This window comes from Amphiura filiformis, chromosome 13 (genome assembly GCF_039555335.1).
Source record: "Amphiura filiformis chromosome 13, Afil_fr2py, whole genome shotgun sequence".
In the NCBI taxonomy this organism is placed as follows: Eukaryota; Metazoa; Echinodermata; class Ophiuroidea; order Amphilepidida; family Amphiuridae; genus Amphiura; species Amphiura filiformis.
Window position 1 is genome coordinate 55,836,772 of NC_092640.1, and position 15,690 is coordinate 55,852,461.

At 37.8% G+C, this 15,690-nt stretch overlaps 1 protein-coding gene across 2 annotated transcripts; it reads left to right on the forward strand.

Moving 5' to 3' along the window:
* Positions 1–49: 49 nt before the first annotated feature.
* Positions 50–13,721, forward strand: LOC140168550 (thymidylate synthase-like). Of its 2 annotated transcripts, none has more exons than XR_011861227.1 (7): positions 50–131; positions 2,508–2,773; positions 3,745–3,924; positions 4,983–5,153; positions 7,811–7,911; positions 10,143–10,670; positions 12,352–12,465. XR_011861227.1 is itself a non-coding variant. In XM_072191951.1 (7 exons), exons 2-7 carry the CDS (start codon positions 2,515–2,517, stop codon positions 12,487–12,489), a joined length of 996 nt encoding a protein of 331 aa, XP_072048052.1. In that variant the 5' UTR covers positions 50–131; positions 2,508–2,514; the 3' UTR covers positions 12,490–13,721. The 2 variants fall into 2 exon arrangements, 1 of the variants encoding a protein (XP_072048052.1); XM_072191951.1 differs by having other exon boundaries at positions 10,143–10,289; positions 12,352–13,721.
* Positions 13,722–15,690: the final 1,969 nt, after the last annotated feature.

Sequence of the window (15,690 nt, forward strand, 5' to 3'; positions counted from 1 at the left end):
GACATTTTGGCGCCGATTCACGATGCATGGCGCGAAAATCTAAGAAGTAAACAAAATAATACCAGCTGATTCATTTGTGAACGAAGGATCTTGTTTTTGTGCGTTTTTATACTTCCACACACCTGCGTTTTGTAAGTAGCCTTGTAGTTTTAAGTCAATAAATTTTAAGGCATATGCAAGGCAAACAAGCCTAAAAAAGCTGGGAAAAATCATTCATTCTATAAAATTTGTAGAATGAATGATTTTTTACATACATGCATAATTCATTCATGTTCGGTGTGTTGGAAATCATAGCATTGTATATAGTGATATGTACGTGTACCGGTATACCGCGGTACCAGTGTTGTAGTCAAGACCTCTATGTCCGAGACCGAGACCAAGACCTGCCCATCCGAGATCGAGACCGAGACCGAGACCAAACCTTCCGAGACCAAGACCACCCCTTCCGAGATCGAGACCTCTAAGTTCCAAGACCAAAACCGAGACCGAGACCTTGGTTTAATTCCGGGGGACAAGGCTTATATTAACCAGGCACCCAGGCTTTTTTTACCCCATGGTTACCCAGTTTTGGCTCCTGGTGTATCCAATATTTTACACTACAAACTATAGGACCAGGAGCCATATTTGGGACCAGGAGCTCATTTTAGCTCCTGGTCCAGGCATACTTAATATAAGGCCTGCCGGGGGATACTCAAGTTTGGTTTGGGTAGCAGTGTGCCGCTGAGAATTTGAAAGAGAACCCATTATTGTACCAAGCTACCAACTTTCCAAGAAATTTGGACCCACAGTTTAATTTTTACAAATTTTCCTCCAAATTTTGGGAAAATTTCAAAAATGTTGGCTATAGTGGAAGCAAAATTAGGCTAGTGTGTAAAGGTCCAGTGTGTGAAGGTCCAGTGCGCGAAGTGCGCACAATTTTAGCAATTTTACCATATTTGGGCCCAAAACACAGTGTTTTTCGTGCTGAAAAGAAGATGCACACTGCACAAGGCAACTATTATGCTTTTGTGGAGAATGTTCCTCTTGCAAAAGTTTTGTGGGATCCTCGCTTCCGCCACCTGACAACCTATATTTAATCATGAACTGAAATTGGAAGCTCGATCACATCCGAACATGCTTACTTATGATTCATTTATAACTTTTTATAACTTTATGAAATGATTTCTGTATCTTTATTCTTAACAATTTCTTCAACATTCATTGAAATTTAGGGCAAGGAATAAATAATGAACAACAACAGAAAATCATATCTTTTTCTTCAGGTCTCGACAGGTCTTGACCAAAAAAACGTTCGAGTTTGAGACAGCAATGTTGAAAAAGATTGTATTTTTGTCACATACCACCATATTAGGTAGTTTTCCGTAAGCTTCATTTTTGTGATTTTGGTAACTATTTTATATATTTGCCCAATCCAACTCAACTACATTTGTAGGCAATCTAAATTGTACTCACCATTTACATCCCAAGGTATTTTAGTATATCCACCTCACACATTTCCATATATCCAGTAACAGACAAAATATCAAAATTGATGCCTCATTATGACATGTATGATATCACAGACTATCACATGTATTTAAAAAAATTGATGCCTGAATTTGACCTGAACCAATTGACCTATAACCTGACCTTTGATGACCTTATAGCCTTTTTTAATCTCTTTTCCTAACAACATATTTAAGATACATACATGGTGTAGCATTAAATTGTCTATGTGGAAGAGATTATTTAGGCCTATATTTAATTTATTCAGTGTTATAATCAGTGAGTATATTTCTATAGATAGTATAACAAAGGATTTAATGTATTCTATTCATGTATTCTACTTGAACATGTTCAAGAGAATAAATTATGGTTTGCTATGAAACACACATCTCAGTTACCAGGATACAGTAAACAAAAAAATATATAGGGCTAAAATGATTTTCTAAAATGGTTTAAAACCACTTTGTATGTAGAGATATTTTATAAGTTCAGGACATGAGATGATGAACATATTTATATACTTTATAAATTTGCAACAAAAAAAAGAAGATGGGTACTGATGAAAATCAGGGAGGGTATTAAACCGCCTTAAGGGGCTGTGCAATAATTATGAGCCCTGGCCTGGGGGGTAATTTCACTGGGGGAAGCGATTTTTGGCGAGCCGTTCAGAAATTTTACCCTGGGGGAGGTGGGGTGGCAGGCTCATTATCATTCATAATGCTAAGGGATGCATCCCAGGAGGAATGCCAGCATGACTTGTGAGATTCCTGAATTCCCCATTTTTTCCAGGCCTGAACAATTTCCTTTTCGTCTGGTTTGACTTGAGTGGTTCCATACAGGACATTGAATTGTATCCAAGAGAAAAAGAATAACAATTTACATTTATTTTTATAGAGATATTTGATACTCCAGGAATACCAGCATGCAAACCCCAGAATTTCCATGGGTACCCACAAAATCCATACCCCCATACCCATATCCCCATAATAATAATATACTCGCTCTGTTTCCAAATATTTCAGGTAAACAATGATGGCAGCTGTAGACTCAATCTTGAAAGAAAATGTCAACACCGATATAAACAATGATGTCAAACGACAGAAGATGGAACAAGACAAGGAAGATGCATCTAAAGCGCCCTCAACATCATCAGTCATAACACAACACGATGAGTACAGATACCTAGAGCTTATTCAACACATTATTGATCATGGACAGGTCAAAGGTGACAGGACAGGGACAGGCACGAAATCTATATTTGGTGCGCAGTGCAGATATAGTCTCAGAGGTAGGTACTTTCATGAAGAAGCAGTGGTGTAGATTTCTTTTTGACATTGGGGAATGGGGTTGAAAAATTTCTTGAAGTAGAGTTGACAACAATTCAAGTTTATTAAAGAATATGCATGAAGTGCACAAATGTTTTTGGCCTATTGACCCGCCTATTGACCCGCCTATTGACCCGCCTATTGACCCGCCTATTGACCCGCCTATTGACCCGCCTATTGACCCGCCTATTGACCCGCCTATTGACCCGCCTATTGAAGCTATTATGATGAAATCTAATGGTTCAAAAGTGGAACAAATTTATGCATATGTACAGGCGTCAGTGTCGTATGGGCCATCTCTCCTTATCAAAATATTGGGGTGGGGGATTTATCCCCTATCCCCTGGGATCTATGCCCATGTGAAGAACTGATTTGAAGCATGGTTTCCTAAAACTTGATTCTTTTTCTTTAGTTCAGCTGTGTGCAATTATTTTTGACTGCCTGAGCAAGCATTCACCCTACTACCTGTAACTTACTTTAGACCAACACTTCAGCAGTTAAGGGTAGACGAGGTATTGTTGGTCAAAGCAACCTAAAAATCGATTTTCTTTATCTAGCTCAATATATTATTGAAAATTAACACCTTGATGTTTCGCAAAAGTTCATTCCATAAATCGTATACTTTGCAAACGTAGTTAATTTATTGAGTTATGAACGTCTTACAAAAGTGTTGTTGTTTCAGCCCTCTTTACAACGTAACTCAAGAACCGCAGCACCTGTAAAAGCATCTGTGATATTTTAATTCTTCTACACGCTCGCTATGAATTGAGCAATGCAGTTTTTGCCAAAGCTCACTACCATTCCTAAGATGCTGTGAACTACCAAATCACAACAGTTTAAAATAATTAATAACCTTAAGAGGCTCAAAATTTTCCATAATTCCAGGGTTAAGATGAACCTTAATGCTGATTTTTATTTGAACTGTTTGCATCAGGTCAATTCCCACTGTTGACAACTAAGAGAGTGTTCTGGCGTGGTGTGGCAGAGGAGCTCCTATGGTTCATCCAGGGTTGCACCAGTGGCAAGAAGCTAGCAGAGAAGAATGTCAGAATATGGGATGCCAATGGGTCCAGGGACTTCTTGGACAAAAGAGGACTGAGTCACTATGAAGAAGGTTAGTCAGAACTTTAGAATCTGGCAGCAGGGTTGCCAAACCTGCAATTTGGTAGCCCAATTGGGCGACTTTTGAAGATTTTCCCAGTGACTTTTGACAATTTCCTGTCCCATAGAAACCAGTGGTTAAGAAAAAAATTGGGCGACTTTTCAACATTGGCTCCCACGACTTCCGATAGTGTCCTGTCCCATAGAAACCAGGCGACTTTTTCGATTATTTGAACCGCGATTCGCTCTGAAATTTATTGGCAACCTTAAGGTAGAGAAGAATGTCAGGATATGGGATGCCAATGGGTCAAGGGATTTCTTAGACAAAAGAGGACTGAGTCACTATGAAGAAGGTAAATGTTAGCTTAGGAGATGAGTTCACAGACAAGGTGGATCAATATATTTGGAAACAGGGGTGTAACTAGACTTTACTAGAGGGGCAAACTGCCCCCAACCAGGCGCGGATCCAGGCATTGGCACACCGGGCCTGTGCCCCTCCTTTTTGTATTGAGGGTCCTAATTTTTGTTTGAAATATATAAATAATTTTGTTGTAAAAAAATAAAACCCCTTTGTTTTGCTTTTCATTTTTATATGTTTTTTTTATGAAAGATATAAATTACATCCCATCACGAATATAAATTACATCCCATCACGAATGGCTTCAATTGGGCCGACATTTCACAAGTTTTTGGCTTTTTCAAATAAAAATTACACACAATAATAGTGCCAAAATGGCCCACCAAATGTCTTCAATTAGGTCTTCATTTTGCATCCACTCAGACACCCTCAGGGATAAAATGGTGATGGCAAAGAGTAAAGTGTCCTTAAAATGACTAAAAATGGGACAAAAAATTGACAAAAGGGGACAAAATTTGCCCCACGCTAAAATCCTGGCTATGCTACAGTGACTGCTCGAAAAAAAAAGGTATACCGTACCGATAGTTTTAGGTGTTGGAGTACTCTTGAAAAACCTGCAAAAGCGAGTATTGACTGGACACTTTTATGCACATAGGGTATTCTGGGAATGACTGAGACTTGAACCCAGGACCTTTCTTTTAATCCATTTCTAGGTGATCTTGGTCCAGTTTATGGCTTCCAGTGGCGTCATTTCGGTGCTGAATACAAAGATATGCATACAGATTACACAGGCCAAGGTGTGGATCAACTGGCTCAAGTTATAGAGCGGATTAAAACTAATCCAGATTGTAGGAGGATAATCATGTCTGCGTGGAATCCCCCAGGTAATGAGGAATGAGTTGTTGCTATTGGTTGAGTTTTCTTTAGAAATTGAACAGACTCATTTTCAAAATAATTTTTTTTTATGATATTATTGCAAAAAGGGTAAACCTGGAAAATGAGCCAAATGTTCCACAAGAATGGAAAGATTTACAGAAATAAGTTTACTAGAAATATGTGCTCACAATTTGTTCATTTTGGAAAGATAAATGTATGTTTTCTTTATTCTCTTTACAGCCATTATGTACTCTCTTTGAAAATGAGGTTGGTCAAGTTTTAAAAACCCAATTTACACCTCAAATTCATTGTTTTTAGGGCAACGGAGCAAGTTTGATTTAAGTCACTGTAATTAGAACTTTAAATCTCCCATAGAACCACATTTAAGCAGTTAAGATGTGCCCTCCGCTTGAGATGAGTCTGGCATTTATTCCTACCTATTATGTGAAATGAGACAAATGTAGCAGCCGACAAGTGCATCGTTTTGATATGGATATACACATATGAGGTTTTTCCCGGCCAGTGACGACATGTAGTTATTAGTTTTGTTACTGATAATATTTTATAATTAATATATGGTAAAAGATAACCAAATTAACATTTGATTGAAATCATTAACTCTTTGCACAAGGATGTAGATGCAAGTTTCAATTTTTTTTAAACTACAAAAATGTCAGAATTGTAATTTTTTATGACCACATTTGGAATCAGCATGTAAAATGCATTTAAATGAGTACAAACAAGCCTAGCTATTATTGGTTCAGTAGTTCTTAAGATAGCTCTAGATATTTTGTGAAAATATCACAAAACTTGGAAGATATTTTAGGTCACAACAACAAAATTGATCAAATTTGTACATGTTCATCGCTAATTATATAAATCTTCACATTCAAGTATCCATTTTATTTGTTGAATTTGTCTGCTTCACAAAAGGATTGGAATTAATGGTCTTCATTTACACCTAAGGTAATGATACCATAAAAATGTATTAAAAGGTACAGTACTAGCCCTGAAATATTATGAAGGTGCCATGCAAGGGATTTATTCAGTGGGTTTTTTTTTTTCCATGGGGGAAGTAAAATTCAGGGGAAAAAATCAACAAATTTTGAGCAAAATTGCAGCAAAATATGGAAATTTTGAGTTTTTACTGGGAGGGCAAGAGTTCTGACTGGATTTATTTGCAAAATTTGGTGTAAGAGGGGAGGACAGCATTTCGAGGATGGTTAGCGCTTAGCAATTCCTTACCCCAGGGATATATTCATGGGAGGAGGGGTGGTGGAAGCCCCCAGAGATATATGTGATGGCCGGCTGCGATCAAGCTAAATGAGTCTGATGTCAATCAAAATAAGAATTCAGTTTTCAATTTCATTACAGCTTTATTTTAGTTTAAGGGATGGGGTATGAACGTTTGGACAGTATTTATTGTGGGACATTTGAGCACATCAGACATATCGAATTGCATTCTGAATACGAAGAATGTCCTTCTGATATCAAATAATTTTGATTTTTTGAAATTCGTAATGTAATACACATTTTATGGCAAATGATTAAAAATTGATATTTTTGATATTTAACAGTACTCGAAGTAAACTTTATAAATCTGATGATTTATACTTAAAGTGTATGTAGGTGGGACTGGGATGAAAAGCCGGCGATCAATTGAAAATTTTGACCTTTCGTATTGAAGATATGGATTTTTTCCCGAAAACACCAAAAATAATTACCGTGGGTCTTTTTGGGAAAAAATCCATATCTTCAATATGAAACGTCAAAATTTTCAATTGATCGTCGGTTTTTCCTCCCAGCTACATACACTTTAAGAATATGTCATTAGATTTATAAAATTTACTTCGAGGACTGTTATATATCAAAAATGTGAAAAATACCAAATTTTAATAATTTGTCTTAAAATTTGTATTATATCGTGAATTTCAAAAATGCAAATTATTTGATATCAGAAAGACATTCTACGTATTCAGAATGCAATTTGATATGTCTGATGTGCTCTCATGTCCCACAAAAAATACTGTTGAAACGCTCAAAACGCTCATTCAAGATCACTTAAAACATAATTAGATTTGCGATTCCAGAGATATGACCGTTTTAGTGTTGCTCAAATCAATATTCCTGACATCCGACTCATTTTGCTTGATCGCATCGCATATAATGGGAGGGGGCATGGATGGGGGATTTTATTGCCTAGGTGCCCGGTCATATTGCTAGTGATGGACTACCCTGTAAATATTTCTGAGGATTGTACTGTACTTCAATGCATGACAATTCCACTATGGTGTATTCGTGTTTGTGGATGGTGTGCATGCATGGTTTTGTTTTTCCTTCCTTTTTTTGAATTGGGGTTACCTGATGAATGGATGACTCCATTGGAAATCTACACTCCTTGTGAAGGAGATTATCAGATTTATGAAAATGCTACCCATGTTTGCGGCACGTCCCCGTATAGTCATTTGTACTGAGTACCCCCCCCGGTCATCATAAACATTCACTCAAAGCCAAAGTGCTGCATATGCACACATTTAAACATGCTACAAAGATGTGTGAAACAGCTGCTGCAACGCTTTGTCTGACAAATGTCTTCACTGACTTGCTAAAAGCACTAAATCACTGCAGATTAACATGATTTTTTAAAATTTTGCTATTTATTTAGATCTTCCCAAGATGGCGCTTCCACCATGCCATGCTTTTGTGCAATTTTACGTCACTAACGGAGAACTTTCCTGTCAGCTTTATCAGAGGTCAGGGGATATGGTAAGTTTTATTATTACACCTCGTAAATATTCATGAGCAAATCATGCCACTTTATTGGTTATTCATAACCTCATTAAGGGTAGACGAGGTATTGTTGGTCGAAGCAACCTAAAAATTGATTTTCATTAGCTAGATCAATATGTTATTGAAAATTAACACCTTGATGTTTTGCAAAAGTTCATTCTACAAATCGTATACTTTGCAAACTTGCTTAATTTATTGTTTTTAATGAGTTATGTACGTTTTACAAAGTGTTGTTGTTTCAGCCCTCTTTACAACGAAACTCAAGAACTGCAGCACCTATAAAAGTATATCTGTGATATTTTAATTCTTCTACACGCTCGCTATGAATTGAGCAATGCAGTTTTTGCCAAAGCTCACAACCATTCATAAGATGCTGTGAACTACCAAATCACAACAGTTTAAAATAATTAATAACCTTAATATACGCGAAGCCTGTAATCCAATCAAAAGAAATTGATTGCCTGACCGCGCACTAATTGCGAGGTCATTAATAACTTACAATAACTCCGGACGAGCAACAATGACTTCTGCGTGCGGGCGCGTGTATAAGTTTCGCGTTATGGCAACGCACACGCCTACGCGATGCCGTCGCGCTTCTGTGATTGGTAGCTCTTGTTGTTGGCGCGAATGTTATATTCGCCTGGTTGATTTTTTGTAGGGTATATTACAACAATGATTAAAACTGGTTATATTTAACAGCGTTTATGGCATAAAATAACATAAAATGCCATTTTGATTTGTTCAAAATATTAGATACGACGGTAATGAATGACAATAATAACTGCACCATCTATTTTGAGGTCATTGTGTGAAATCGGAGGGTTTTGTTTTGGGCTGAGGTATTTTTCCGAGTCTAAAACCGTAGCACTGAGGAAAAATACCGAGTCTAATCTTTATTGTCTAAATCGCAAATGACACAATCTGTATTTCATCTGCCCATAGTTTCCCCAATCTACATGACACCCTAATCCCCATAGCCTTAGTTTGGTGTAAGAAAACAATTTACTGCATGGTTTTCGGTTTATATCAGGGAAATAGGGCAACTCTATTTTTCCCTCGGTATTGGCTACAGGCCAGCCCTCGAATTAAGGATCTGAAGGGGCACGTCAACTTTTTAGGGCAAGTTGATAATTGCCTAGGATTTTCACTGAAAAGGCAAGGCAGCACGGCAGTTTGTAATATTTCAAGAGGGCATCATGGCAACTGTTGAAAATTTGAGAAGGGCACCTATAGGCAATTGCTCAACAGTGAAGAAAACACACACAAACATAGATAGATGAGTTTATAATGAAGGGGCAGGGCTGGGGCACCGACCGCAACTTCATTAGAGGGCACGGCAAGTGACTGCCTTGGGCAAAGGACATATTTTTGAGGGCATTACGGCAGTGGGGATGGGCACCCACGGCAAAATGCCATGGGTGCCGTGGGTTAATTCAAGGGCTGCTACAGGCATATCACCCCTCACTCTTTAGCCTTTACCTCGGGGAATATAGTTTGCCCTATTTCCCCTCTAACAGGGTCTTAGCTAGCCACCCGTCTGGCTGTCATTTTAGACGGTGAGTTTGCTCCTGGGATGGGCAAAATTAATGCCTTTGACAGATGCTATATTATAAATTGTATGTTTTGAGAAGCTAATTGACCTTGTTAGTAGACCCAATTTGTAGAACAAGGCCATATCAACACATATTTGAACTCTTTGAACCTCCAGTGGGCTATAGATGTCTGGTAAATGTTTTAAAGGTCAAATTAGGACAGGCAATTTTATTCAAATGACGGGCAACTCTCCATTTCTAGCTAAGACCCTGCCTTCTAACCATGTAGTATTGCTGTTTTGACGTTTATGAACTATGTAGACCTACCATCACATCTGATGCTACAAGAAAAGTTGTCAATTAAAAAGACCAATATTGAAGATCATCTATGTTTCATCATCCTGTAATGGGTGGTCATGCATCATCAATGTTCAAATTTAAGGTGGGGGGGGGCAGGCACCGTGAAGATGCCAAGACACATGTGTGATTGGCCTGAATGGTCGTCATCATTGCTCTAATTTAAAGGAGCCAAATTGTGAGGTCTTGGTTCATTTATAAAGCGAAGACAAATCGGATACATAATGTATCTATAGGTACCGGTATAGGCTTTTTTAAATAATGAGGTGCTTTTTTAAATTTTTTATTCACTCGTTTATTGTTTACGGTGCATTTCAGGGTCTTGGAGTACCATTCAACATTGCCAGCTATTCATTACTGACATATATGATTGCTGAGATCACTGGACTCAAACCAGGAGACTTTGTACATACCATTGGTGATGCCCACGCCTACCTCAATCATATAGACCCACTTAAAGAGCAGGTAAGCCAGTTATTCATTACTGACATACATGATTGCTGAGATCACTGGACTCAAACCAGAAGACTTTGTACACACCATTGGTGATGCCCACGTCTACCTCAATCATATAGACCCACTTAAAGAGCAGGTAAGCCAGTTATTCATTACTGACATACATGATTGCTGAGATCACTGGACTCAAACCAGGAGACTTTGTACATACCATTGGTGATGCCCACGTCTACCTCAATTATACAGACCCACTTAAAGAGCAGGTAAGCCAGTTATTCATTACTGACATACATGATTGCTGAGATCACTGGACTTAAACCAGGAGACTTTTTACATACCATTGGTGATGCCCACGTCTACCTCAATCATATAGACCCACTTAAAGAGCAGGTAAGCCAGTTATTCATTACTGACATACATGATTGCTGAGATCACTGGACTCAAACCAGAAGACTTTGTACACACCATTGGTGATGCCCACGCCTACCTCAATCATATAGACCCACTTAAAGAGCAGGTAAGCCAGCTATTCATTACTGACATACATGATTGCTGAGATCACTGGACTTAAACCAGGAGACTTTGTACACACCATTGGTGATGCCCACATCTACCTCAATCATATAGACCCACTTAAAATCATGTAAGCTGGGGTCCCTTATACACACATAATGGTTCTAGAAAACCTGTTGAAATTTTGAGAAAATATGTTAAAAAGTTTGACCTTTTATGTTGAAGCCTATGGCTAGCATAGAAACAGGGATGTAAATCTTTCGGACATTTTCCCCCACCTCCTAAAAATAATCCAGAATTGGATGATGATAATTCGTCATAAAAAGAGCCAAAAAACCTTTTTAGGATTTTCAAGAAATAGATATGTTACCCATTTACATCCCTGCAGAAAGCATTAAGTATATTTACCAGGTGACTAGGAGTTTAGCAATGTCAAAACCACAAATATGGGAAAATGTGGAAGATTTTGGAATATGAATTTCAAATGGAATGAACACATTAGCAGCTCCATTTGAAACTCACCCTCCCTCTATGGAAGATTCACAGAATTAGAGAAGGAGAAACTGGACTCCCTATACCGCCATGTACAATCGCTTCGTCAGCAATGGGGAGAAAATTGGGGGATATTCGGGTTCTTGCCGATGGTGCGCGGAGACGAACAAAAACAATTCTGCGTCTCATCTGAAGCATCTTGGTACTCGCGTGCAGGTCGCATCAAGTTCGCCTCAAATGCGCCCGTCATCCATGTCGCACTTGCATGACAACGAAATCGAATGCCTCGAGCGCATTCCGAGGGAAAACGAATACCCCCAATTTTTGCTCCATGCCTGTATCAAGATGGCGGTACATCCCGGTTCTCCTCTAATTCTGTGGGAATTTCTCAGAGGGTGTATGAAATTCAAAATGCCTGTGTTCATTCCATTTGAAATTCATACCGAAGGTATTTCTAAAATCTGGGGTAGTGTGGATTTTAAATGGAATGGCCCATTATTCATGAGGCTTAGGGGGTACTTTACCCCTTCATAAATTTGTGACTATTTTTGCATTTTTCTCTCAAAATAATAACACACTGGTAACAAAAGTTGTGTATATATTATAGGGGCAAGGAATCCAGGCAAGGAATACACTGGAATGTCAGTGACTCAAGACAAGCAGTACATTATTTATGATAAGAAGAGGTACCACTAGAATGTACCTCATTTCGTAACATATATAATGAACCACAAGTCTTGAATCACTGAAATTTCAGTGAAGTAATTGGATTCCTTGCCCCTATAATATACATAACTTCTCTTACCAGTGTGTAGTTATTTTCTGAGAAAAATGCAAAATTAGTCACAAAAGTTATCAGGGGTGTGGTACCACCTTAAGGTGCAGACATTTTGGAAGTCTTTATAGTTCAATGAGATCAAGTTGGTCTTGTTACAAAGTATTTTGTGTGAAATGTTTTGTTGATAAAGCTCAAACATTATTATTAGCCACTCCAAAAATAATTCTACAGTCAACCAAATGTGTATTAAGATTTTACAACAAATGTTTTTTTTTTATTCTCTTACAGTTGAAGAGGACACCAAAACCTTTCCCGACACTGAAATTCAAGAGGAAAGTTGAGAATATTGATGACTTTAAGTTTGAAGACTTTATACTAGAAGATTACAAACCACACCCAAAAATTACCATGGAAATGGCAGTATGAGCTTATTTATATCAAATGATATAGTGTGATATCAAGGGCTTAACCCCCTGAGCACTACCTGCCGAACTAACATTGCCACTGATTGGTCAATTACATTATATCTTCACTTTAATCACCAATCAGAATGGAGCTTTGCAAATAAAGCACCCCAATTTTTTGTACGGTTAAATTATTCTAACAATGTCGCTGATTGGTCCAATTGATAATGAAAACTTCTTTTCGACCAATAGGCAGGTAGTTCTCATGGGGTTAACCAGTGACCCATCCACTCATGTTCTTCATGGGCTATTGCAAACTTGGACTGCTAGCCTAAAAATGCCCAGGTCATCCCCATAACCTGTCTGGTAAAATTCCCATATGAAACAAATTTATTTAAATTTACTTTAAAGGTGTAAATTTGTGTAAAATAAATAATTTAAGGCCTCTAAATGTCTATAAGAAGGCAATTTCTGATGTATTATTGCAGTTGGATCGTGTAGAACAGTAGCCATTTTGATGTCGTGAAATTTGTTGGTTGTATGGGCAGTTTTTGGATCCTAGCTAAATCCTTGAATGATATATACATTGTAAACCATGAAACCAGGGCTAAAGCCAATGGCACAAAGCTGGAGTTACGAGCAGGGCCCAACAATTGTTGTGGCGTGAAATTCCACGATGCTCCACAAAATTTGCCCTTCTCAGGGTAATAAGATTTGGGCTTCACAATTGACTTTGTCAGCTGTCACACAATATTCTTGCAATCCCATTATGAGTACTGTATTCCAATTTATCCTTGTAAATTGTTCAATACTTCAAACAAAATCTCAGTACCTCATTGAGGAGTCGGATAGCACATTTGCACAGTATTTTTGTGGGACCTGAGAGCACATCAGACACACCAAATTGCATTCTGAATACAAGGAATGTGCTGATGATATGATTTAATATGATATGATATGATGAAATAATTTTGATTTTTTGAAATTCGCAATTTAACAAAATCCCTTTTGGTATTAGAGATATACCTAAAGTTTTTTAGGTCTTTTGGGGAAAAAATGTTATATTTTCAGTACAAAAGGTCAAAATTGATGTTCGTCTTTTCCTCCCAGCCTTATACACTTAAAGTATATATCATTAGATTTATAAAGTTCACTTTCAGGAATGTTTTAACATTTAAAAATATCAATTGGCCATAAAATTATTTGATATCAGAAGGACATTCCTCGTATTCAGAATGCAATTTGATCTGTCTGATGCTGGGGGGGGGGGAAGTGGGGATCGCCCCAGCAAAAATTGCCTATTTAGGCCCCCGCCCCCTAGTGCAAGGAAAAGGAGGGAGAGATAGGAAAAAAGAGAGAGGGAGAGGAGGGAAAGAGAGATATTGGAATCCATATGATATGCAATACCATATGATTATTATCAATAAGCCTGGCAAAATTGTCTATTTGGGCCCCTGCCCCATACAGGCTTGCCCCCCCCCCCCTGGAAAAAATCCAAGCTGTGCTGTCATGTCCCACAAAAATACTTTGCAATCGTTGCTATCCGATTCCTTAACACAGGCAAGTCACTATTTGATTTTGAATAGTGTGCTAATATGAATAAGTTCATTACCCAATATTGTGTGCTACCTCAGTAACTTAAAGGGGAGGGGTAAACCATTTTTTTTTTTCATTTTACATCCTATTTTGGTCCCCACAGGGGGTGATATTAGAATAAAGGTATTGTTTTTAGCTGCTGTCATGCATCTATCGTCTCATATAACACGTGACATCATTATTTTTGCCTCGCCTCGCCTCATTGTTTTACTTAAAATAATGATGTCGCCCGTGTTATATGAGACGATAGGTGCACGACAGTGGCTAAAAACAATACCTTTATTCTCTAAATATAAGATACTTGAAATAAAAATTAAAAGGCATGGCGAAAACTAACATTTGTAGGGGGAAAAAATTAGGCAAATGTTTTATTAAGTGGGAAAATGTGTTATAAAGCATGTTATATGGAAGGGATGTATTGGTGAACTGCGTGCTTGCATGTTAACATGCCCCTGCCCCTGGGGTTATGTTTCAAAGGTTTTCAATGCATCATCAAAATCAATTGTAAGTTGTGGTTTATGGGAAATACATCTTTATTATGGAGTTAAAAATGAATATAATAAGTGACATAAAATATTGGTCAAAGTGGATCTTTCGGGTTGGAATTTCCAACATTTCACACTTGTGTTTCAGAGAGGGGTCAGGGTCCTAACGAAGGCACTTTTGTTATGACATTAATCTTATGGGTTGTTCCCTAAAACAAATTACAAATTGAAAATTCACTGTGTGAATTTAAATTGAGTTTAAAAAGACCTGATGCCTCAGAATGTTAATTATTTACTTGTGTTCATTCATACTACTATAAGTAATTATAATTTTTGTACATGTGTATATAGGTTTTGCATAGAGTGAATAAATGGTAGAACTAAACTGATTTGTTTCCATTTTAATTTTACAATACCCCTGTAGTTATAATAATTATGATGATAATTATATTGAACTTATTATGAACCCAGCAAACACAAAACATTTTACAGAAAATAATGTTTAAATGTTTATATTAAATCTATCTATCTAACTATCTATCTCAGTTCGGGGGCACTGCTAATTCAAAGACGTCTCTGATATCAAAGACGGGTCAGTGATTTCACATACGGGGGTCTGTGATATCACATACGTCGTGCTTTTTTGTCAGTTTGGCGCTAGATGCAGCAATTCGGCACGAAGGTGAATGTATCAGAATATGCTTTCCTATGTTTAGCAAATATCTATCTGTGCAAACATCATATCTATCTGTGCAAATTCTGACAAATGGTCTCAGAAAATACTTAGATTGCAAAATCGAGCCATTTACGGCCCAAATCCAACGTTTTGAAGTAAAAAAAATCCTAATTCACGGGGAAGGGGTGAATATTTTGGCAAGGAAAACAATGTGGGGACAAGGAATTTTTTGCCAGTCAACGAGGGGGGATCCGGAGGGGAGCGATATTTTGCACGCATTGTGGCGGCACGCTGGCGGCACCTTTTCAAAAATATGTTCAAAAACGACTTGGGGGAAAAATGGTAGGCCCCTATGGAATCGTTCAGGCCTAACCTCGTGGCCTGACTCTTCTTGCACACGTACATGGGGATGAATTCGGATAAATATTTATTAATAGGGGTGGGGTTATGTTATGATCAGGTGGCT